The 27,211-nt window shown below is 33.7% G+C and overlaps 1 protein-coding gene across 5 annotated transcripts in view; it reads left to right on the top strand.

Moving 5' to 3' along the window:
- The window catches only part of LOC126878552 (battenin), a 163,541-nt gene that overhangs the window by 51,807 nt on the left and 84,523 nt on the right, over positions 1–27,211 (top strand). For 2 of the 5 annotated variants that reach the window (XM_050641335.1, XM_050641332.1), the window contains exon 2: positions 20,654–20,898. In XM_050641335.1, coding sequence (XP_050497292.1) covers positions 20,689–20,898 — 210 coding nt within the window. In that variant the 5' untranslated portion in view covers positions 20,654–20,688. Of the gene's footprint in view, positions 1–4,625; positions 4,685–20,653; positions 20,899–25,467; positions 25,693–27,211 lie in introns of those variants that run through there. The other 3 variants (XM_050641334.1, XM_050641331.1, XM_050641333.1) reach the window with 2 other exon arrangements.

Below are 27,211 nucleotides of genomic sequence, written 5' to 3'. Positions count from 1 at the left end.
AAACTTTTACACATAAACTATATACCTTCAACTTCGAAATGGCGCCAGTTGGGTTGCTTAATTGTTATAAACAAAGTAGCTGTCAATTAAATAAAAAAAGTGGCTAACTTTGACTGTAATTAACCTAGGCAAATAGTGTTTTTTGAAAATTCGTATAAAAATACCAGCTTTTCAAATCCCAAAGTAGTTTTAATGTACAGTCAATATTAACAAAGTTATTCAAATTTTGATCCCACGTGTTGGGAAACCTGTATACCTTACCTTAGGGCATTATCCTGTTTGCCATGTGACCATCACAGGCCTTTTTATCGAAATATGCACTTTTAAGGCATCTATATTATATGTAAAGGGTTTTTACCCAGATATTTTTCTTTTGTGGCTCAGCTAGCATCCAGTTTATCGAACACTGATGATGATTTTTTAAAAAAATCGAAAACGTTTTGTTGTGATGTAGCCCTTTTAAGGGATTTTTAATAATAATATAAAAAAAAAATTTTATACCTTTTACAAAGGATTTCTTTCCAATTTTATTCAAATTGTTTATGAACTAAAAATGACCCTACTTTAGTAAAATGTTTTCGGAATGATAAAAATGACTTTTTAATGATTTTTTTAAAATACTTTGAAATCGTGACTTTTCTTCTTTCATGTGGTTTTCACAGAATTGCTATTATATTACTATTTTCTGAACAATAATATTGCGAAAAAAAAGCTCATTGGGATAAACAAATTTAATAAAATTTAAACTAATTGACGAATCGTCTTAAAAATTTTTGTGCATTATATGGACTGTTTGCCTCAACTTTTCTTGCAATATGAAAGTCTCAAGGTCATTTTCGCAAAAGTTTAGCAATTTTTTTATTTTAGAAATTTTTGTTTTATTTTGCAATTTCTGAAGCAACAAATGATCGAACCGAAATTCAAAAACTGCCATTTTAAACCTTGGCTCATCTACTAAAATAATATCAGTATAAATAAGATATTTAATTACCCTATTTAATTACCCGTAGCGATTTAAACGAAAAAACTGCCATTTTTGACACTTATTTGTTAATAACTAAATTTCTCGTCCGAACTGTGACGGGCATTTTTGTATGTATAATGTATTAGGTATATAGTACCCAAAAAACCTATTTGCAACCTGGCTGCTCAAGTGTCCCGAACATGGTATATATGGAAATAAAAAGATAATCGTTCAAAAATTACCATCTTATTATGTATATCTTCGCTTCGCCGTACATGCCAGTCAACTTTGACCGGTTGTATCTCAGGAACCATTCATCGCAACTAAACGTCTTTCCTTTTAAAAGAAGCGTCCTGCCGCGTTATTTCCAATGCCGTTTTACAAGCCAAAAAATTGTTTACAATTTTCAAATATTCCTGAGGCCGCTTAAATAGTCAAATTTCAATTCTGTAAAGTATATTAGATATCTATGTATAGTGCCATTTTATACAAAAATCATAGTTATTCTTATACATGATAATTATTGTGGTTATTATATTATAGCAACCCTAAATTTTTAATTAACAATTTAATTGTTGTTTAACTTTTTATTTAATTTCTATCGGCTTCTGGAAATATAATCTATACCAAAAGAGCTAAGTCTAAAATCACAGAGCTAAGCTAATATCACTAAGTTATTTAATCACTGATAAATAATTACTAACCTAAAATTTTAGTTGAAAATTAAAGATCTTGTTGGAAAAACCAGTATTTTCTGAGGAAAATTTTCGTCTAAGTAAATCGTAAAAAAACATGTTTCCATGCAGAATTTAATTGGGATGAATTTTTATATTTTTATTTGGGTGTTTTTGGTGTAAAGATAAAATCTTTGGAGTTATAGAGCAAACATTAAAAGAAAGACGATTTTCGGGCACCATTTTGTTTATAAAAAAAATAGCACACCATCTGCGGACTTTTAAGACCAATATTATTAATATATAGGATCATAATATTCGATTCCAGCAATGAAATTGCTGGTAAATAACTTTTCCTGGTATTTTGCTAATTAGCCCAGAGTAAAGAGAATTTTCCTAATTTCGAAGATGTTCCAGACGTTAAGCTGTCTCTAATAGAAACAATTGGTACAAAAGATTTTAAATTTGTAGGACCAGGCTTTATAAAATGATACTGCAATAAGAAATGCTCTTCAAAATTATGTAAGTGTACAAGGTCTAACGTATTGTGCAACTCTAAATGACATAATGCCTCAACATGTGAGAATAAACACTAATTTTTTTATATTACGACAAAATAAAAATAAAAAAAATATAAAGTTAAAAATAACGTTTTATTAAACCTAATCTAACAAATTACGACATTTTAATAGCTGATCGGGGTTTGACTAGTCAAACCCCGATTTCATAAAATTAAATTTCGACCTTTGCCTGACCAACTTAGTCTCTCCTAGGTTTGACTAGTCAAAAGCCGAAACTGTAATTTATTTCGGGCTTTGACTAAGACACAGCTTTGTATATATGTTATAGTCAAAGCCCGAATTTCAGGCACTCCTAGGTTTGACTAGGCAATCCTCAGGTCTGACTGACGGTCTTAGTCAAAGCCCGAAATAAATTACAGTTTCGGCTTTTGACTAGTCAAACCTAGGAGAGACTAAGTTGGTCAGGCAAAGGTCGAAATTTAATTTTATGAAATCGGGGTTTGACTGGTCAAACCCCGATCAGCTATTAAAATGTCGTAATTTGTTAGATTAATTTTAATAAAACGTCATTTTTTAATTTTAATGTTTATTATTTTTATATTTTCGTAATTAAAATAAAATAAATTGTCTTTATTCTCACATGTTGATTCATTATGGCATTTAGAGTTGCACAATACCTAATACCTTTTTTACAATTACACACAATTACATTTTTAAGAGCATTTATTATTGCAGTAGCATTTTATAAAGCCTTGTTCTCCAAATTTAGAATATTTTGTACTAATTTCTCTTAGAGACATCTTAACGTCTGGAACATCTTCGAAATTAAGAAAATTCTCTTTGCATTTACTTATTTGATTTCTTGAAAAAAGAATGTTTATTGTTCCGTATTTCGTACCAACATCTTCGTAGTATCTCCTTTGGCTATATCAAAGCTGGGGATAAGTATTTTTACACAGACAGAAAATATTAAAATAAATATAGGAAAGGCGATTGAAGGTCTTCATGCCCAGGCTAATACTATGAAACAATTTCACAAAAAGTGAAAAAAAAAATATCCTCCAATTTCGATCGGAATAACTGTAACAATACCTACCCCCAACTTTGATCGAGCCAAAGGAGATGCTCGAAATATTTTGAGTATCACACAAGATAAAACAATTGACGGTTTATATAGAGTTGGTACGAAATACGGAACAATAAACAAAGTTGTTTCAAGAAATTAAATAAGAGAATGCAAAGAGAATTTTCTTAATTTCGAAGATGTTCCAGATGTTAAGTTGTCTCTAAGAGAAATGAGTACAAAAGATTCTAAATTTGGAGGACAACGCTTTATAAAATGCTACTGCAATACAAAATGCTCTTCAAAAGTGTAAAAGGTCTAACGTATTGTGCAACTCTAAATGCCATAATGCCTCAACATGTGAGAATAAACACTAATTTTTTTATTTTAATTACGACAATATAAAAATAATAAACGTTAAAATTAAAAAATGACGTTTTATTAAACCTAATCTAACAAATTACGACATTTTAATAGCTGATCGGGGTTTGACTAGTCAAACCCCGATTTCATAAAATTAAATTTCGACCTTTGCCTGACCAACTTAGTCTCTCCTAGGTTTGACTAGTCAAAGGCCGAAACTGTAACTTTATTTTGGGCTTTGACTAAGATCGTCAGTCAGACCTGAGGATTGCCTAGTCAAACCTAGGAGTGCCTGAAATTCGGGCTTTGACTATAACATATATAAGAAAAAATGTGTGCTCCTTATACATTTTTGATGTGTTTAGAAAATAAACTGCTACAAAGCTCTGCAAGCAAACTCAGAGAGTAATACACTATTGAACTCAGTGGGGTGCTATTCTTTAAAGTGTAAAATGCGATCAACAAGGGATCTACCTGTTTTATGGAATGATCCCTTATTTATTTAAGTACACATTTCTATCAATAGTACCCCGCTGAGCTGAATATTAATGACTCTCTTAGTTTGCTTGCAGAACTATACTATAATCACAATAAAGATGCACTAGAAATAAACAAACCAAGACACGACAAGCACTCCCAAATCATGATTTACAATGTATATACATTGCAAATACCAAATCATGATTTACAAAGTTTATACATTGTAAATCATGATTCGGGAGTGTTCCTAGTAGCATTTAACGTGTCTTGGTTTGTTTATTTCTAGTGCATCTTTATTGTGATTTTAGTATAGTTAAAAATTAAATTATAATTTAAAAATATAAACAATTTGGTTATTTTCTGGTTAAATGCAAGTAAACAAAGTAAATACTTTTATATTCACAAAAAATTATCAGTATTTTTGCCAATAATTTGAAAGGTATGCGTTGTCAACTGTTCAGTTTGTTTATGAATTGTGTGGAACATTGAATGTATTTTTATCATATTGTAGTTTTTATAGTGTAAGTTATTCAAAGAAAGACTGTTGTGGAGGACAATAAAATTGATATAATTCAGAAAATGGATATAGGTGAACAGTTCAATGGATTAGAACTGGAAGGTAAACACCTACGTATGTTTAGTGACATTCATTAATTGTTTACATACCAACTTATCTTGCTGTAAACAACAAAATTGATACAATTTTTAAGTTTATCTGTTAGTTTTTGTAGACCAGGGCATTTAGGAAAAAATAATTCGATTTTTAAATACAGCACCTACCGACTTGCAACCTTTTGCATTGTGTTTGGGATGACCTCAGGAAAAAAGTCTACAAGTGAAAAATGCTGGTGGAAATGCATAATTGCATTTAAAGAGCGTAAAATGCATCGAAAAGTGCATAAACATATCAAAATCAGTACATTAAGGGCCAGATTTTGTTACTCGAGGGTTTTTGGGGTCACTGAACATGAACATAATTACGTGATCTGGAGTTTCGAGGCTTTGCGGCATTAAATTGATGCAAACAGATTACTCGAAAGTTTTTGAGGGCGCTGAACGTGAATACATCATTAGAACCACGGAGCACCTGGTGCCCAGGGTCATTGCTGAGGCACGTCATGAACCTCCAGGAGATGACATGCCTTAACAGTGACCATGGGCTCCAGATGCTCTGGGGGTCCATTCTGAGGGCGTATTCATGTCAAGCGTCCCCAAAAACCTCTGAAAATGAAAAATCACTTAGTTCTGAAAGCCATAGAAATTCCAGAAGATGACGTCCCTTAGCAGTGACTCTTGGCACCAGGTGCTCCGGGAGTCGGTTTTGATTGCATATTCGTATTCAGCAACCCCAAAAACCACCGAGTATTATGTTTGCAATTTAGTGCCGAAAACTCTCTAAACTCCAGAATATGACCCTGGACACCAGGTGCACCGGGTGACGTTCTGATTGCCTATTCGTTTAGTGCCGAATACTCTCGATACTCCAGAAGATGACGTCCCTTAGCAGTGACTCTGCGCCCCAGGTGCTCCGGGGGTCCGTATTGATTGTATATTTGTATTAAGCAACTCAAAGAACCTCCGAATAATTTGTTTGCATCAATATAGTGCCGAAAAATGGAAAAGATTTTATGCAGCAAAGATTTGACATTGTCCCTCAGAATCTTCTTCTTCTTCAGGTGCCATCTCCGCTACGGAGGTTGGCAATCATCATAGCTATTTTAATTTTTGAGGCAGTAGCTCTAAATAGTTGTTTTGAGCTGCATCCAAACCATTCTCTCAGGTTCTTCAGCCATGAAATTCGTCTTCTTCCGATGCTTCTTCTGCCATCCATCTTTCCTTGTATTATAAGTCGCAGGATGCCATACTTCTCGCCCCGCATCACATGTCCGAGATACTGTAGTTTTCTTTCTTTAATTGTAAGTTCAACTTCCTTCTCTTTACCTATTCTTCTCAGTACTTCGCTGTTCGTAACTCTATCTACCCAGGAAACCCTCATAATTATTCTATAGGTCCACATTTCAAAGGCGTTAAGTCGTCTCATTGTCTCTACATTTAACGTCCATGATTCTACTCTATAGTATAGTACAGTGTATACGTAACATTTTGTTAGGCGTACTTTAAGAGCTAATATTATATCTTTGCTACATAGGACTTTTTTCATTTTCATAAAATTAGAATGTGCTTTTTCGATTCTGACTTTGATTTCTGCAGTGTAGTCATTATTTTCTGTTATAAGTGTTCCTAGGTAAGTATACTTTTTTACTCTTTCGATCTGCTGGCCCTCTTCTATCAAGATTTCGTTATTATTATGGTTGTTTTTACTAATTTTCATAAACTTCGTCTTTTTGATATTGAGAGAGAGTCCGTACTCTCTACTACACCTTACTATTTTACTCAGGAGTCGTTGCAGGTCTTGTAAACTATCGGCTATTATTACTGTATCATCTGCATATCTGGTGTTGTTAACTAAGACTCCATTTACTCTTATGCCGACTGTTTCGTCTACCTCGCATTACCTCTTCATAATAAGCGTTAAATAATAGGGCGACTTTAATGCGAAAATGGGATTTAAACAAGATGATGCAGAAGTAGCAATGGGCAAGAATGGGTACGGCGAAAGAAATGAACGAGGGCAAAGTCTGCTCAACTTCTTACACCAGGAAAATTTATCCATGATGAATTCTTTTTTCGGTAAATGCCTCAGCGTAAATGGACATGGATAAGTCCAGTCAAAAATTAGATATATTTTATCATAACGAATAGAAAAGAAATAATTAAAGATGTTGAAGTACTTAACAAATTTTTGATAGGAAGCGACCACAGATTAATCCGAGCAAGGATACAATTAAATGTCAACTTGGAAAGAACAAAGATGATCTTCAAAACACGAAAGAAGAAATGGATTCCCCCAGAAAACAACCACATCTATGAAGATAGACTAACCAGACGTATACAAGACTTAGAAAACGAAATAAAAGACATCGAACTAGCAAATAATCTCATAACAAAGGCACTAAAAGAAACCGAAAGGGAGTGCTGCCCGACGGTCGTGACCCATAAAGAAAAATTAAGCCAAAATACCAAAGAGTTACTAAGTAAAAGAAGACAACTGACGGAAAAATACTCCAACTACACAACACTGAGGAAATTAAATAAAGTTATCCACCGATCAATCCGAAAAGATATATTCCGATGGGTGAGTTGCGGAATTTAATTAAAAATGGATATAATAAAACAAACGGTAATTTTATTTTTGCAACGAAAATGTGTTCGTTTAGGTCTCTCGGAGAGGGTCGCGTCGGTATGTGTGAATGGTTCGCATGCTGCGTAGTGACTAAAGAAAGCAACCACAAACGAAGATAATGTTTGTATTCCTTTTCCCCTGACCAGATGATCACATAAATCACTATCAAGTCTGGCGTCTACTTTTACGGTTTTTAAGAAAAACAATTTCGAATGCATAGCTAGCTGTTGACACATTAACTGTCTGATAAAATACTTAATTAATGAGGGTGCAGTTTGTTGCCGCATAGACGAACAACAGATGTCACAGGGTAAGGCCATAACCTTCGTATTTGAATATGCAGTTTGAATGACTAACGTTGTTTTGTTTTTGAGAAAAAATATTAAAATTACAATTAGCAAAAATAGTAATTAAAGCGTATCGCTATAGATATAAGAGAAAACAATACAAGAGAAATAATTCAAGAAAACAAAATTTTAAAAGTTTTGCGGCGAAATACGAATAACATTGGCAACAAAAATATGTACAGAATAAGAAACAAATACAACCACATTGCTACGGATAGAGCCGAAATCCTTAAGGTTGTCGAATCGTTTTATCACGAAATGTATGAGAGCACCAACGCAAGGCAAGATCAGCCCCTGCCCAAAATCACAAACCAGGGATCAGAATTAATGCCAGAAGTAACACCATACGAAGTTAAAAAGACACTTTCAGAAATGAAAAATAATAAATCCTCTGGCGATGACGGAGTAGTGATCGAGGCAATCAAACAAGGTGGAAATAAAATTATCCAGGTTTTGGCCAAACTTTTCACCGAATGCATTTACCAAGGAAAAACCCCTTCCCAATGGAACAATGCAGTCATTGTTGTATTGTACAAGAAAGGTGACATAACAGATCTAAAAAACTACCGTCCTATCAGTCTGCTATCACACATATTATATAAACTTTTCACAAAAATTATCAAAAAAGACTGGAGGCTAAGTTAGACTTCTATCAGCCTAGAGAACAAGAAAATTGCAATATCTCGGACATGTGATGAGAGGCGAAAGATATAGCATCTTGAGACTTATAATTCAAAGAAAAATAGAGGGTGGGAGAAGCGTAGGAAGGAGACGTGTTTCCTGGTTAAAGAACCTGAGAGAATGGTTTGGTTGCAGCTCAAGGCAACTGTTCAGAGCATCTGCTTCGAAGGTCAAAATAGCCATGATGATTGCCAACCTTTGTCGCAGAGATGGCACATAGAGAAGAAGAAGCGATTAAAGAGCATGTATGGATAACTGGTATGCCAACGGTATATGACCGAAAACGACAGTCTGCCTCTTTTCATGTCAGGGCGATGCTACATTCAGGGAGTTGTGGAGCCTCATCTTATTCCATACCTAAACACCATCCACAACCCGATTTTTCGATAAAACCGTGCCAGAGCGCATGTTGACAGAGAATCGTTAGACTTCATGGATCAATCTCACATCAACCATTTACCTTTTCCACCACGATCGTCCAATCTGTCTCCAATTGAACATGTCTGGGACATTATATGTCGCAGGTTCTTGATTTGACACACCCTCCACGGGCTTTAGCAGCTCTTACTCGCGAAGTTACAGTACTCTGAAACGAAATACCCCAACAGGATATCAACCACCTCCCTTAGAACGATGCCAACACATTATTGAACCAGCTTCTGCAGTAAGTTGACGAATCAAGCTGAAAATTTAACCATTTTACTACTAAGGGACAGAGAACATGCATATCAAAAATTATTAAGAGCGGATAAATATATGTAGGTGTTTACCTTTTTTACCAATCCCTTGTATGTCAAAATTGTTGATCTATCAAAGAAATTTACCCATTTCGTAGTAATTACAGTGTGGGATGGAATTAATTTTAATGTACGCACAAACTTATTGGTTTTGAATAGGCATAATATGACTAGTAAATACTATGTATACAGGGTAGTGTTGCCCAAATGCAAGACCAAGACGAGACTTAGAGAGTCTTGGTCTTGGTCTTGCGACAGTACACCTGGTCTTGGTCTTGGTATTGCGTTCCAGGTCTTGGTCTTGGTCTTGCAGCAAGAGTCTTTCAAGTCTCGCAGTTGCCCATTAGCCTATTACATATCTTAGAACAACGTAACAGAGTAGGTCAATTTTAAGCTTCAATATCACAGCCATAGTAAAGATCAACCAAATTAATAAATATCTAAACAACTGACACCGGGTGGGGTTTGAACCTACGATCTAAGCGATCCGTGTCTATATTCCAGCTAACCAAAGTTTATACTTCCGTATTTTTTCGAGTATTTGCCATTGACAATGTGTGATTTGAAAAGAATTCAATTCAGTGACAGATGTGCACAATATGAAGGGTCAGAGGGAAAAAGGATGAATGTCAATTTTTGTCATTTTGAGGTTGTTGTGCAATCTGTTAGCTTAGAAAGAGTACTATCAACCTGTGAATGGACAAGGGGAAATAAATATGATAATCGTCTTAAAATCACGTCACAAGATTGGGCAAGGGGTAAAAACAATGAATATGTAACTTTGTTTTTCATTTTACCGAAAATGCTTGCAGATAGACATTCATCGTTCTTTCCCCTGGCCCTTCATATGTTAACGCCAGTTCTCATTTTGGTACCGAATACCAAACCGAGAATTATACACTTCTCCAAGAAATTAAGGCACCTCCTTAAAAATGGGTCATTTTTGATGTCTCGAATTTCCTAAACCTGTTTTCTGATTTAAGTGATTTTTTATTATTATATAGCCTTATTCGTTAACAATATCGCTGTAATAATATTGTTGCTAGAAGTTAAATTGTCGTTGTATAGGTACCCGATAACTTATCGGTACTAATGAGTGTTCCAATCAAACTATGTTTTTTTCTCAAAGTTAGCATCGTCCTGTGGAATTTTCTAGCATTTATAAAATACTGAAATTAAAACCCAACTACAGTCTGATATTTTTTTCATTTTGTTTTTTCATTCGCTAATGTTGGATAACAGTAAAGTTGAGTATTTTAACAACTAGCCATGTTTTTCATCAATACAGGGTATTTTTAAATAAGGATGGCAAATTTTAAGGGGTAATTCTAAACAAACGGGTCATGTTACCCGTATGCGCGCCAATGGTGAATATTAAATTCTTAATTGTATGTCAAAAATGCGTAATAACTACCTCATAAAACCCACCAAATTTCATTTGCATATCTCGACTTTCATTTAGAGCAATAAATAAATCGTTAGTTTGTAAGAAAAATTTTAACACCCCCTATTTCGGAAACGATGCATTTGCGAACATACAGTTATAATGCAAACTGTCAAATTATTTTTCGTGCAGAATTACCCCTTAAAGTTTGCCATATTTATTTAAAAACACCCTGTATTGATGAATAACATGGCTAGTTAAAAAATTACCCAACTTTTTATTATCCAATATAAGCGAATGAATCAAAAAACAAAATGTTAAGAAAACCTGAGGCTATAGTTGGGTTTTAATTTCAATATTTTATAAATGCTAGAATATTCCACAGAGTGATGCGTCTTTGAGAAAAAAGAATACTTTGATTGGTACACCCGGTGTACAATGACAAATTTACATGTCTAGAAACAATATTATTACAGCGATATTTATACAGAATAAGGCTATATTATTATCAAACATTAAAATCAAATAAATAAAAAATCAAATTATCAACCACTTAAAGCGAACAAGTTCAGGAAATTCGAGAGACCAAAAATGACCCGTTTCTTGAAATAGTGTGTATGTCAACCAAAGAGTAACAAAAGAACAACAGTTGATTGATAAAACAAATGACCAGTTTAATTTAACTACCTACAGAAAAAACAGCTATAAAGGTCCTTTTGTTTTCCATGTATTTCACTGTAAATATTTCTTTGTTGAGTGCCTCGTAGACTAAATATTTGGGTATTTGGTTACACCGTATATTTAGCCGGCACGGCATTATCTGTTCTAGTCTGTCTCCTTATCGTAATCACACTCAGCAGACAAAAAAATACATAATAGTCTTATTATTCTATACATCGATATAATTTGTCGTGTAGTCGTCTTTAAATTCCTAGAAAACTAATTAAGGAAAAAAATGAACTACATACTTATTAGGTGGTATATTTTTTATCAGCATATGACATATTTTTTAAAAATTTCGATACATTATAGGTCTGGATCCCGCGTATGAAAAAAAATTGATTAATAGCAAGCTGAAAATTTGTTAATAGCTTAATGGTGTCTAGTCGGATAAACTTTGATATATGGGAACACTGGAACAGGGGCAGTTGTAATTGTGGAACAGGTTAAAAATTTGGAACGGTCAGACCACGAAAACGGCACATTTATTTTGTCCGACCGAATAGACTTAAACTCTCCGAACAGAGATTAAACTCTCTTGAAAAAATCAGACTGCTATTTACCACCTGTCATAATTCCTGTCATTTGACATATTCTACATGTTCCACTCATTAAAACGCCCATTTGGTGATAAATAGCCGTCTGATTTTTGCATGAGAGTTTAATCTCTGTTCGGAGAGTTTAAGCCTGTTCTGTTGGACAAAATACATGTGCCGTTTTCGTGGTCTGACCGTTCCAAATTTTTAACCTGTTCCACAATTAAAACTTCCCCTGTTCCAGTGTTCCCATGTATCAAAGTTTGTCCGACTAGACACCCTTAAGCTAGTAACAAATTTTCAACTTGCTATTAATCAACTTTTTTTCATACGCGGGATCCAGACCTATTAATTTATGAATGGAGGGCGGCTATTCTCAATACCTGGACAGTTAATTTCAGAGCGAAGAATGTATGTTTGTTTATGGTATTGTTCGTAAGGCGCATAAGTCCAATTTTACAAATTTTTTTGCTTCTCATAGAGTACCTACCTAAGAAATACCCGAACTAATATACTTCATAAAACGACCCTCAGTTCTAATTGCAAGACGCAAGAGTCTTGCAGGCTTAGTCTTGTTCTTGCTCAAATCTTGCACGGTAAGTCTTGGTCTTGGTCTTGCTCAAATTAGGCGGTCTTGGTCTTGGTCTTGCTAAAACGCAAGAACAAGACCAAGACTGAGTTTGGGCAACACTAATACAGGGTGTCCCAGACTAATTTATCCAGGCTATATCTCTTAAACGAGTAGAGATTTTCGAATTTGACAAATACTGATCTAGTCCATTTGTAATACACTTTAATATGGCTTAGAAAAAATCATCCTCTAAGTATTCATCCCTTAGTTACAACACCCAACTTTAATTTTTTTTAATAGCACCCTGTACATTTTTTTATAGTTTTGGATGTGATCTTCTATCGTATATTCAACACATTTTTTTAAAATAAAATCGGTTCGTAAGTAATCAAGAAAATATCAGTTTATTTTTGATAATTATGTTTCCCAGACTAATTTATCCAGGCTATATTTCTTAAACGAATAGAGATTTTCGAATGGGACAAAAACTAATCTATTCCATTTGTAGTACACTTTAATATGGCGTAAAAAAATCATCCCCTAAATATTCATCCCTTAGTTACAACCCCTAACTTTAATTTTTTTAACAGCACCCTGTAACTAAGGGATGAATATTTAGGGGATGATTTTTTCTGCGCCATATTAAAGTCTATTACAAATGGAATAGATCAGTTTTTGTCCCATTCGAAAATCCGTATTCGTTTAAGAAATATAGCCTGGATAAATTAGTCTGGGACACATAATTATTAACAAAAATAAACTGATATTTTCTCGATTATTTACGAACCGATTTTATTTTTAAAAAATGTGTGTAATAGACGATCGAAGACCACATCCAAAACTTTTAAAAAATTTACAGGGTTATTCATTATATTTTGACCCCCCTGTAAACTGCTTTATTTACAGAATTAGAAAAAAAATGTAAAATACAAAAGTTATTCGATTTTTAAATTATGATTTTTTGACATATTATATATCGTACTAGTGACGTCATCCATCTGGGCGTGATGACATAATCGACTATTCTTTTAAATGAAAATAGGGGTCGTGTGTTAGCTCATTTAAAAGGTAATTCAATTCTCTATTCAGTAATATAAACATTCAGAAAATTATTTATACAGGGTGTCCAAAAAACAATTTTTTGTAATAAATTAATTGACACAAAAAGAAGAATGTATGTAATTTATTTAATTTAAAATACATTTTACTGCTGTTAGAAAACAGAAATAAAAGTTGATTGCACAAATAAACATTGATTTTTGCTTAAATTGAATGTTCAAACTGCCAAGAGGCAGATGGGTGGCAGCTTGAACATTGAATTTAAGTGAAAAGTAAGGTTTATTTGTTCAATAATCATTTATTTTTGTTTTCTGACAGCAGTAGAATGTATTTTGAATTAAATAAATTACATGCATTCTTCTTTTTGTGTCAATTAATTTATTAAAAAAAAATTTGGACACTCTGGTATAATTAATCATGTTAATATTTATATTACTGAATAGGTTAATTGAATAACCTTTCAAGCTACCACTCGACCCCTATTCCCATTTAAAAAATAGTCGATTACGTCATCACGCCCAAATTGATGACGTCACTAGTACGATATATATGTCAAAAAATCATAATTTAAAAATCGAATAACTTTTGTATTTTACATTTTTTTTAATTCTGTGAATAAAGCAGTTTACAGGGGGGTTAAAATATAGTGAATAACCCTGTACAGGGTGCTATTAAAAAATTTAAGTTAGGGGTTGTAACTAAGGGATTAATATTTAGGGGATGATTTTCCCTACGCCATATTAAAGTATAGTCTATTACAAATGGAATAGATCAGTTTTTGTCCCATTCGAAAATTTTTATTCATTTAAGAGATATAGCCTGGATAAATTAGTCTGGGACACCCTGTATAAAGGTCTTCAACAATTTGACCCATTCCAAATTTTCATACTGCCGTGGGCAAAGACTTTTCTTGTTGATTATAAAGCAACTCATCACCGGTCTGCTATTATTGTTGAAGCCCAATAAAACCAATTATTTGCCATCACTCCCAAGGTTTCCTGATCTACGCTGTACATGCTTGGGACTATCGCTAGACCATTAAACGCAAGCGCACCACACTCTCAAAATTCTTCAGCGGTATAGGTGGCTAAAGCCACAACTTTAGAAGTAAATCAGGCAAGCTAAGCTTAACTAGTTAGTGGAAATTATGGCATATGCATTGCCAAGTCCTCATTGAAGCTCGAGACCATACTACCTATTAAAAAAATATTACTGAGAATATTATGGAAGGACAGATTCAAAAATGAGGTAGTTTTACGTAAGAGCTTGCCCCGAAGGTAGAGAATTTTTTGAATATAAAAAACTAATAAGAACACCTTATTTCGTGACCCAAATACACATTTATGGGTCACGAATGGGTAGGTAAGGTGAATGAACCATGGTGCAGAAAGTGCGAAATGGAAGAAGAAACTGCCATACACATACCATGCCATTGCAGTGTGCTAGGTGATGTAAGGCAGGACTTCACTGGTCAAATGAGGTTTGAACCAGAAGAGATCCTAAAACTACCAATAAGAAAACTGTTGGCCTTCGTTGAGGCCACAGGACTTCTTAAAGTTTAAGGAGAAGAACAGAGTTTGGTACAAAGGTCTTATGACCAAGTGCCAGAGACTAACGAGTCTCGCCTGAGTTAAGAAGAAGAAGAAGAAGAAGAAGAAGGTGGGTCACGAACCAGGGTTAACGCGAGACAACTAAACATGCGAGCTACTCAGAATAATAAGTTTAAGTTGGGCTGCATTCGTAAAAATGAGAGACATTTAAAACGAATATCCCAATCCATTTAAAACGGAAAGCTTTTAGCCAGTGCTTTCTACCAGTCCTCACATACGAAGCAGAAACCTTAACTCTCACAAAATCATCAGCGGAAAATTGAGAAGGACACAACGAAAGATGGAGAGATTAGTGCTTGGAATAAGCTTAAGAAATAGAGTGAGAAACGAGAAAGTTCGTAGACGAACCGAAGAGGAAGACATTATCGAACGCATTAAAAGGCAAAAATGGAGATGGGCGGGACATGTGCGAGAATGAAAGACGCCAGATGGACAAAAAATATTGCTTGAGTGGAGACCATGGATAGACAAGTGAAGCCGAAGAAGACCCCCAACGCGATGGACTAACGACCTCAAAAGAATTATGACCAGTTGGATAGCAGAGACACAGAATAGAAGAAAATGGAAATACCTGGAGGAGACTTATGTTCAACAATGGACAAATCAGGGCTGATTGATGAAGAAGAGCACATATTACGAGGAGAACGATTACACTCAGAAGTAATACAAGAAGGAAAGTTAAAGTGTAGAGAGGTAGGTACACATAAAAAGATATCATGGCTGAGTAACTTTCGCCAATAGGCGGAAAGAAAAAATTAATTCTGATGGCCTAAAGGGTCGTTTAGACACAGCGATAAATCAAGCAACTTATCGATATCAATCGAGTTGTTGCAATTTATCGTTGAGTGTAAACGGTGCATCGCAGCGACTTATCGAAGTTGGAGTTGGATTGAAGTTGGTATCGGATTGCATCAACTTATTCTAACGATCTAGTTGTTTTAATTTATCGTCGTGTCTAAACGGTACAGCGATTTATCGGAATTGTAGTTGGGTTGCATTAATTTAGGAGAATCTTACCGAATTAGAACTTATTTACATATCCAATTAAATGGATAACATTTATTTGATAATGCTTATAATTTGATACTTACTATGTGGCTTTGCCAATTAATCAACAATAATATAATACTTTCATTAACTATAAGAATTATATGTACAGGGTGATTGATAAGTGGGGTAAAGCTCCGTAGATCCGTTATAGTGATAGATAGCAATAAAAGTTAATAATAAAAAATTGTAGCCAACTTTTCACATTTCAAAATTAATTAGAATGTTACAGGGTGTTCGATAACATAGTGGCAGATCAAACTTATGTTTTTTTTAATGGAACACCCAATATTTTATTTTATACTCGAAATCATCTTAACTTCTTCATTAAAAAAATATAAAGGTTTGTTATGTTAAGGCGGGTATACATATGCGCTCTGCTCGGTGTGCGAGCCGCTCGCGCGCAGCATATTTGTTAGATTAGTACTATCGAACAAGCGAGACGTGGCGCGTGACCTTGTCGTATTGTGCATTTATCGCTGTGTATTTTCGGGCAAGGTCAGCCGCCAGGACTCGTTTGTCAGATGGTACGTGTTTTCAAGTGGCACACAAACGGCTCGCACACGGCGCACCAAGATCTAACTTCTGTCGGCTTTTCAGCAAATGCTTTGATGGTTCGCAATACGTATTTGGACGGGTTTGCGAGTGGTTTGTTGGTTTTGGGACGCCTGAGTTGAATATTTGTTAGTAATGGAGTGGTCGGAAGGAAATATCAAACTTATTGATGTTTACCGTGGAAAATGAAAATGAGATGATGACATTGAATATATTTAAACATGTTATTTTATTAGCTTGCAACCCCCAACTTGCAACCAACTTGCAACCATCTTGCAACCAACTTACAACCAACTTGCAACCAACTTGCAACCAACTTGCAACTCAACTTGCAACCAATCGGAATGAAACCAAACACTTCTCGATGAGAATAGGAGAAGCTACTCCCGACGTCGGCCGATATCGGATCTGATCTGATCGGAGAAAAACGGATCCAATGTAGGCACCCACATTTAATACTAATTATCTACAATTGCTAAATGTTCGTAAGTTTCCTCTGGATCGCGGAAGGTTCGTCAAAATGAAAAATTTTAACAAACATTAACCGCGCCACGAACGCGCGGCGCTCACACGGCGCGGAGTTCGCGGCGCGGATATGTATCTCCGCCTTTATACAACGCTTATACATGGTACTTACAAAATTATATCCAATTTTATATGAAAATCGTAACAAGTTCAACTCACTGTATAAATAAAAATAAGCACAAAAGCAATGGATTATTGATGACGTATTTTTTATTTATTGTGAAAATTATCATAACGGATTGATATTGCTAATTTTCTTTATCTTGTATACAGGGTGAGTCAAAACGCAAGTAAGTACATTATTTTCTCAGTCATTTTAAAAGGAACGCCCTGTATTTTATATCACTATCGAAAAGTATCATTACCGTATCTACTTTAATTTTTATAAGACATTACCTATCTCTAAATTTATTAGTTTTCGAGATATTTTCATTTTTCAGAGCAAATTATTAATTACTAGCCCGTCCGCACATGGAGCGACGCTCGAACTACTCGACTCGATTCCAGTCACGTAGTTCTCTCCCCGAAAGTAAAGTTCCTTCGTTGTGGCATTGAGCTCCGTTCACGGAGCGTTTAGGATTGCAAATCTCCTCGTCTTGTACGACTCCCGTCGCTTGCGATCCGTAGTGCACGAGAAAGTTCGAGTGAGACGCTCGTTTGCAGTCATAATAGGTAGTTTATTTTATTATTTGTTTCCGTCATTTTTTGTTGTTTTTTGCGCTGAATGAAATTTTACTTTTATTTAAAGATCGGTGCATGTCATGTTCGTTGATTGTAGTAGTACCTACTAACTTTGTGGAAATATATTGTTTGTAATACAAAAATTCTGAAAACATTGAACTTCTGTTTCTAGGTGTTTAATATAAAATTCGTTGGGGGAGTAGAAAAATGTCCTGAGTATAATACTCATTGTATTCAAATTATACTAAAAATGTAACAATACCGTACTTTTCATAGATCGAAATAGTTGTTTTGGTTGATACATACAAATGCGTTCTTCCTGTTTGGAAGATGTGAGCAAACTGAATCGACAAGTGTGCGAAGAGCAATCGCTTGTGCCGCAGGGTTCGTACAAGACGAGCAAGACGCGCGAACTTCGAGACGTGTCTTCGATCGACCCATGTGCGGACGGCCTAAAACTTTCCAAATTTTGAGTAAGCCATGACTGGATTGTCTAAAACTGACAATTTACGATTACTGGTTATGGTAGGGGAGCAAAGTATGCTAAATGTGCAGTCACTCGAGCGCTGTGGGGACCTATTGCGTTGTGATTATTAGGTCCTAAAACCAAAAAAAGTTAAGTAAAATTTTCCATTTTAGTGGGGACTTGCCATTTTTAATTTAATTTTCCATTTCCAACAATCGTTTTTTCCGATTATAACGCCATCTATCCATATTTCGAAAAAATGTTTCGAATAAAATTTGCTTATTTTTACGTAGAGAATCCAAATCTGTAATTAAAATTTGGGACTCCTATTTAAGATTTTAACGGACGCGGATGTTTCCCCAACTCGATTCTACCTTATCGGCAGAGTCTACGAGAAGTGTACGGTAAATTGAAGCTGTAATTACAAAGAAAGAAATATGTATGTCTTTGTACTCACTTTATTACGCTTAAAAAATTACGGGATCTGGATTTCAATGCGTATTTTTTTTATAATTCTCGTATCAAAGTTACGCGCGAAGTTAGTCGTATTGATGACAGTTGGGGAAACGTCCGCGACCCAGATTTTAAAGTAACCCCCGATTCCACATCCATGGGGGGTAGTGTTTGGTACCATTCGATAGATTTCTTAAAAATACAGAATAAATTTATTTTGCAGTTTTTAGATCTGATGTTTATTTTGCGAAATATCGCAGCATTTTTAATTAAAATTTTAAATTTACCCCCCACCCCTCTCAGTGGGGGTCATGTTTGGTATCATTCGATAGATTTTTGAAAAATATTGAACATGTAGCTTTTAGTTTTTCGATTTGACGTTCATTTCGCGAAATATTCGCTTTTTGTGAAACAATTCTTTTTTTTTGGCTCAAATCCTCAGATTTTTAAAACACAGTACATCTGCAGGGTACCAGGTTTCTCCCCATATGATAATCTGATGCGCTCGAGTAACTGCAAAAATCTTTGCTTGTGCTCCCCTACCATTATCAATCTGGTAATAAAGGTAACAATATAGCATAAAGAACAAAATAATTTATTAGTAATAAATTTTACAGAAAAAAAACAACCACAACATACTTACAAAATTTTTGAAACAATTAAAAACTACTTTTTTGTGTAAGTGTAAGAAACAAGAAAGAAAAATAATTTATTAGTTATAAATTTTGCAAAAAAAAAACAAACACAAAACAAACATTTTGTGAAAACGAATAAAAACTACTTTTGTATGTAAATGTAATAATGTAACAAATAAAGAACGAAAAATAATTTATCAGTAAAAAATTTTACAAAAAAGACATGAACACAAAACACAACATTTTTGAAAAAATTTAAATATTTTAAATATTTATGTAATTACAAAGTTGTTCAAAATGACCGCCTAACACATATGCATGAATAAAAACGGTCATTGAATAAGTTACTTACACTACGAAGTATTTGTAAATTAACACTTCGAAATACAATTTGTATTCTATTTTTCATCTCCTCTCTTGTTGTTGGAGGCATTTTATAACCTTCATTCTTAAAGTAACCCCAAAAAAATCAGTCCAGTTTATTAAATTCTGGTGATCTGGGTAGCCACGCTACTGGTCCATTGAAAAATGAAAATATCTCGAAAACTAATAAATTCAGGCATAGGGAATGTTGTATACAAATTAAAGTACGGTAATGGTACTTTTCAATAGTGATATAAAATACAGGGTATCCCATTTAAATTTTACTGAGAAAATAATGTACTTGAGTTTTAACTCACCCTGTATTAGATATAAAGAAAATTAGCAATATCAATCATTTTTAAAAGTTTTGACAATAAATAAAAAAATTTGGCATCAATATACCATTGCCGTTGTGCTATTTATTTATACAGTGAGTTGAACTTGTTACGATTTTCATATGAAATTAGTTATAACTTTGTAAATACCCTGTATAACATACCCAACCTTTATATTTTTGTGATGAAGTTAACAGGATCTATTAGGATGAAAACTCGTTATAATTTATTGAAGGGTGTAAAGTGTACACAATACTCCCCTCTTCAAATTGTTGTGGTCAATCACATCGCGATAAATCGCAGCAACATATCGCAGCGTCTAAACAGAGTATCAATCATCAACAAATCACAGCAATTTGTCATCACAATAAGTTGCTGTGACTTATCGCTTTGTCTAAACGCAGCCTAAGAAGAAAAAATCTTTAGACGAATAGTTTATATTAAAATGATCTAGAAACAATTCTTCGGGATAATAATTATTACTGAGATGCCCGAGGATTCTGGTTTTATAGCCCAGAATTATGTTGTTACGATTTGTTTACAAAGTTTTCAAACTTTTACAAGTTTCTAATGTATTTCTTCTATCCTATAAAAACTTTCCATACCGCATATAAAATAACTTTATACTTTGTATTTTAGGTATTTTCTTGCTGTTTCTTCTTTGATTTACAAAAATGTCTTATAACTATGAGAGCTGCGCTGCTATCGTACCTCCTGAAACTGGCAAGGGTACGCCAACCACGTTTAATAAGAATAGAAGGATTAGAGCCTTAACTGCCTATTGGATTCTTGGGTTATGCAACAATTATGGATATGTAGTCATGTTGACAGCAGCTAACGAAATAGTGAACAAAGAAACAGGTGGTGATACCCCCCCTAAAGAGGTACAATAGAAAACATTTTGTTGTTCTGAAGCTATTTTCTTGTGGCATTTTTACAATTTTAACTATTTAGAATGGGAAATAAGCCACAATATTATTAAAAAATGATTTTTATTAACGTTTCGACGCCCAAATCGTGTGCCGTTGTCAAAATACAAAATACTATTAATATAAACAAAAATGTTGTTGCTTAGTAAAAAAATTCTTCTAATAATTTATTTAATTTGACTCATTTATGTCGGCAATTCAGATACATATGATACATTTTAAAGTAGAAGACTTTAAATTTGGGCGTCGAAACGTTAATAAAAATCATTTTTTAATAATATTGTGGCTTATTTCCCATTCTAAATAGTTAAAAAGAAAACATTTTATCTACTATTGTTGTATAGGGTAAGGAAAGGTATACAGTAGAACCCCGATTTTCCGTGCTCCTCGGGACCGGACGTTGGCACTGATAATTGAAATGCACGGATAATCCAAACATTTAATTCTCATATATAATACATATGTACGTAATATACATACATATGTACCTACCATAAATGAATAACAGAAAACGTAAATATTTCATTATGAGTCTCCTTCTCGGCGTATAGGGTTTAAGTCGAGTGATTTACGGTCTCGCTACTTTAATAAAGCCTCAAAAATGCAAGTTGAGTAATAGAAAATCATAGCATGGATAATCCGCAGCCCGGATAATCCGCACACGGATAATCGAGGTTCTACTGTATTGGTGATAAAAATGAAAAATACTAATAATATAGGAATTTGACAACTAAACAAGAAATAAGTTGTGCTTTATTGTTACTTATTATTTGAAGTAAATGTTTAGAAGAGTTAATTTAACAAAAAATGAATAATAATGATAGTAAATGTCAAATTGACATACAAACTTATGTTAGGTAAGTTGGTGACACGGTAAGGTATATTGGTGATAGTGCTTAGAAAATTTGGTCAAACAACGGCAGTTTAAGGAATTTACCTTACCTTGGCTAAATCACGAATTCAATGCAGCTTTTTTTATTGATAATTAGTTTATTGAATGGTTTTATAAAGTTTTATAAAGAAAACAGCAATTATTCCAATAAATATGTAACCGTCTCTCACATTCAATAAGAAATGGCTCTACTGTCGACTGTCGCACTACGCAACGGTCAAAACAGTATATTTACTAAAAGCGGGTGCGCGCATTGCGAAATCGTAATATAATATGTTTGTCCTGCTTACACTTATAACAACTTACTAGCGCTGTGTCATGAATGTGCGTGCGTAGTTAACTGTGTAGTAATCTGATTTAAAATTACCACCAAATTACTTGTATCACCAATATACATTTCCTTACCCTACTTTTTTGTTTTAAATCCAATATAACTTTTTGTATTTCAGTTTCAGTGCTTCAGTTTTCTTACTAATATCATCCTGTCACTTTAATTTGCTATCCAAATGTAACCTTGATATTTAACTGTTTTCTTGTGCGGGACGATTTTATTGGTTAGTCTAACTGGGTGATAATTTTTTTTTAAATGAAATCGATATGTACAGATTAAATTTCTGTCCATTAATTTTTATACGCCGTTTATTATTCCAAGTAGTTCTAAATTAGTATTGCAGTGTTGTCTGCAAATGTGGCCAATTTAATATTTTCTGTAACAGGTATGTCACCGGTATATAATAAATATAGTATGAGAACAGGGCAGAATACAGCCTGTATAATTCTTGCGTTGATTGGTCAAAGTTCTGAATACTCATACCTTCCTGTTTAACTCTAAAAGTTCTGTCTTCTAAATGTGACTGCATTAGATAAACGTAGTGGATGGAAAGATTTCTTTTTTTAGATTATGTTTTGGTGAACAATATGCAGCTGCGATTATTACGTCAGATTTCTTTGTTTTCACACTTATACTAGCTGCCTGAATGGCTTCAGTCTCTATATTTTCTCTTTCAAAGTAAATTAGATTATTTTTTACTATCACTGTTACTCCTCCACTAGCTGTGTTTCTAGGATGAAGAGCTTGATATATTTGATATCCATTGATATACTGATGCTCGATATATTTGGAAATAACAATGATTGTTTAATGTAAACAGCATCTTGTGCTGAGTGATGTTGCAAGAAGCCATTTACGTTCCAATGTAATATTCTTATGTCTTCCGCCATTTTATCACCTATTAATTTCTATGCTATTTAATCTTTCTACACTTCTCCAAGAAATTAACGCACCACCTTAAAAATGGGATATTTTTGATGTCTCGAATTTCCTAAACCTGTTGTCTATTCTGAACCTGTAGAATATTCTAGCATTTATAAAATGCTGAAATTAAAACCCAACTATAGCCTCATGTTTTCTTAACATTCTGTTTTTTTATTCATTCGCTTGTGTTTTATAATAAAAAAGTTAGATACTTTAATAACTAGCCTTGTTTTTCGTCAATACAGGGTGTTTTTAAATAAGTATGGCAAAGTTTAAGGGGTAACTGCATGAAAAAATAATGACAGTTTTCTTTATAAACGTATGTCCGCAAATGCTTCATTTCCAAGATAGATGGGGTTGAAATCTTTCTTAAAAACTGACGATTTATTTATTGTTCTAAAACCGGTTAAGATATGCAAATGAAATTTAGTGAGTTTTAAAGTTATTGCGCATTTTTTGATATGGGTACTATTAGGAATTTAGTATTCACCATTGGCAATGTATGTATGCACACATGGCGCTACGGGCAATATGACCCTTATGTGCGCCAATGTCGAACATAAAATTCTTAATTGTATGTTAGAAAATGCACAATAGCTACCTCTTAAAACCCACCAAATTGCATTTGCATATCAACCGGTTTTAGAGCAATAAAAAATTTCAACACCCCCTTTCTCGAAAACGAAGCATTTGCGGACATACATTATAAAGAAAACTGTCATTATTTTTTTATGTAGAAATACCCCTTAAAGTTTGCCATACTTATTTAAAAACACCCTGTATTGACGAAAAACAAGGCTAGTTGTTAAAGTACCTAACTTTTTTATTATCCAATATAAGCGAATGAATAAAAAACAAAATGTTAAGAAAACATGAGGCTATAGTTGGGTTTTAATTTCAGTATTTTATAAATGCTAGAATATTCCACAGAGTGACGGCGAACTTTGAGAATCAAAAATCAGTTTGATTGGTACACCCAGTATGCAATGACAATTTACCTGTCTAGATCTAGCAACAATATTATTACAGCGATATTGTTAAAGAATAAGGCTATAACATCTTAAAAAATCACTTAAATCGGACAATAGCTTTAGGAAATTCGAGACATTAAAAATGGCCAATTTTTAAGGTGGTGCGTTAATTTCTTGGAGAAGTATAGAATCTTTTTATCGAATTTTTCGTGCTTGTCCATGCATTTTATTAATATGTGTAGCACGTTTGATATCGAATTGGGGTCATTCCCTACTATTTGTTTTGATCCCATAAAGGCTATTTGAGCATATGTTTGGATTTGGTTGACCTCTCTTGGTTGCTTTTGTATAGGATTCTCCATGTCTGCTGAGACAGTTTTCTTGCATATTTTCATTTTCTTGCATTTTCTTGATACTTTGAGAAGTCTATTTTGTGTATCTTCAAACGAATACTTTTCGAAATTTACGCCATTTAGTTTCTTCGTTAGATTTCTGTAGCTATTTTCGTCGATAAACTTTTTTTGACCTAAAAAGTCTGTTTTAAAAAGATATGTTGCCGTTTTTCTCAAAAGTTGATAGTTTTCGAGTTATAAGCGATTTCAAACCTGAAAAATGCGAAAAAACGCACACTATATGCTGCGTCTGTGTCGCACTTATACATATTATACGAGCTTACGTCTAAAATTCCTAACAAATACTTGACATTTATTAAAATTTTATGGTTTATTATTAATATAGTTTTTTTAAACAATTTATTTATGTATTAAATGAATTATTGTCAATGTGCTAATTAAATACGTCAATCATCACAATATAATAAGCGTATTGTTATTTTCTTTTTTTTTTTAATGTGTTCGATACAAAATACTTATCTATTGAATATAATATAATTATATATTTATTAAAATTTGGTGTCAGTACGGCCGCAAAAATCGAATTTGACGCGCATAATTAACATTTAAAAAAAACAACGGTCTAAATTGAAATAAGCCCCGATTACTCTTTAGAATCTTGAAAATTAATGTTTAAACTTCAAGTTAGGCTTTTGGTAACCTCAAAAATAATAATTTAGATATGTATTAAACTCGAAAACTATCAACTCTGGAGAAAAATGATACCAGACCTTTTTGTTTAAATTGTCCCAAAATACCGTAAAAAAATGTTTCCCGGGGCAGGAAACGCTTGACATTTGTTTAAAGCGGACATTTTTGAACAGGAATCCGCAAAGAAACCGAATCACAAACATTTCTTCTACAGAAACGACCTTACAAACTGGACTATATCGCAAGAGGATTTTTGCAGTAAAAACTGTCGAAATTTTTATCAGAAGTGGTTTTTAATTATCATCGTAATGATGGCTTTGTTTATTTGCTATCGATGCGATGTTTACTTGCCGAAAGTCCAATGAATTCTTGTTGAAAATGTCTTATAACTGCGAAAGCTGCGAGGCTGTCATACCTACTGAAACTAGCCAGGGTACGACAACCACGTTTAATAAGAATAGAAGGTTTAGAGCCTTATTTTCCTATTGGATTCTTGGGTTGTGCAACAATTATGGATATGTTGTCATGTTAACAGCAACTAACGAAATATTAAAGAAAGAGACAGGTGGTGATACCACCCCGAAAGAGGTATGATAGATAATATTTTAATATCTACTACAGTTGTATACTTTTTGTTTTCAGTCTTAGTCGTATATGACTAAACCGTTTATGTATATTCGTATACTGTCCAAATAGTACTAGTATAATCTCCTGTTCACTCAGTTCTCCCAACGATATCCTAAATGAGCAATGCCCTCATTATAATTTAATTAATCAATATTCCTCAAAATAGTTATTTATTTTCTTCTTCTTGTTAGAGTTTCACGATATTCGATAAAAATATCGATATTGTATTGATATCGTATCGAAAACCAATACGATACCGATACAATACATACCTTAGCAATATTAATGTCGATACGATACACACTATCTGAAATCAATACAATAGTCTTGTATTGTCGATACGCTTGCCTCGATATTTTCAGAAAAAAAAATAAAACGCCACAGTTGTTTGATTATATTTTGTGGAATGAGTATTTAGATCATAATTAGTTACATAAAATAATAAGTGATCTGCAACCCAAGCATCAGCTGTTATAATATTTTACACGTAAGTACCTGAACTTAAAACTCTTGAATTGTGAGTAAGTGACTATTATGATTACACTGTTTATATCATGTGGCATTTATGGCAATATTATTGAAGTGAGCGATGATGTGATGATGTCGCAAAAATAATTTTCAACAAATACTGAATTGCGATTTATTCCGAATCTTCGCGGATTTCCTTATCGTTTCAAAAGTAGGTTTTAAACAATACAGAACTAGTAAGTAATAGTCGACTTTCAAAGAAGTATTCAGCCATATTAAATTTTTATAAGAATCTTAATAAGAAATATTCGTAATATTTTTAGAATAATGTCCATTTGACAAGCATGCAAAAGTGGGCATAGAGCCTACACAGCTCAGATGTATAATCCTTTTTATGTCGATATTTTATCGAGTATTGTATCGATATCGTATCGAAATCAATATCAATACGATATTTTTATAAGAGAGTATTGCCGATATCGATACTCGATACGATACTTCATTGGCATAACCAATATAATACTCAATACTTAAAAAATATCAATATTGTATCGTATCGTGAAGCTCTACTTCTTGTAGATCCTTCTCCCATCGGAGATTGGCTATCATCACAGCTATCCTTGCCTTATTGGCGGCTGCTCTGAAAAGATCTACTGAGCTACAACTATACCACTCTCTTTGGTTTCTCAGCCAGGAATTTCTTTGTCTTCCTATGGATCTTTTACCCTTAACTTTACCTTGCATTATGAGCCTTAATATCTGATATTTCTCACCTCCGGTAATATGGCCTAAATATTTCAGCTTTCTTGTTTTTATTTTCTTTATGGCCTCGGAATCCTTTTGTAGAGTTCTTAACACTTCGGAATTTGTAACTAGTTGGATCCATGGTATTTTCAAAATCCCTCTGTAGCTCCACATCTCAAATGCATCAAACTTTTTTATATTATCTACTTTTAGTGTCCATCATTTCATTACATACAATAAAGTCGAGAACACGTAACATCTTATGGAT

This window comes from Diabrotica virgifera, chromosome 10 (assembly GCF_917563875.1).
Source record: "Diabrotica virgifera virgifera chromosome 10, PGI_DIABVI_V3a".
NCBI classification, from domain to species: domain Eukaryota; kingdom Metazoa; phylum Arthropoda; class Insecta; order Coleoptera; family Chrysomelidae; genus Diabrotica; species Diabrotica virgifera.
This window is presented reverse-complemented; position numbering and strand designations above follow the sequence as displayed.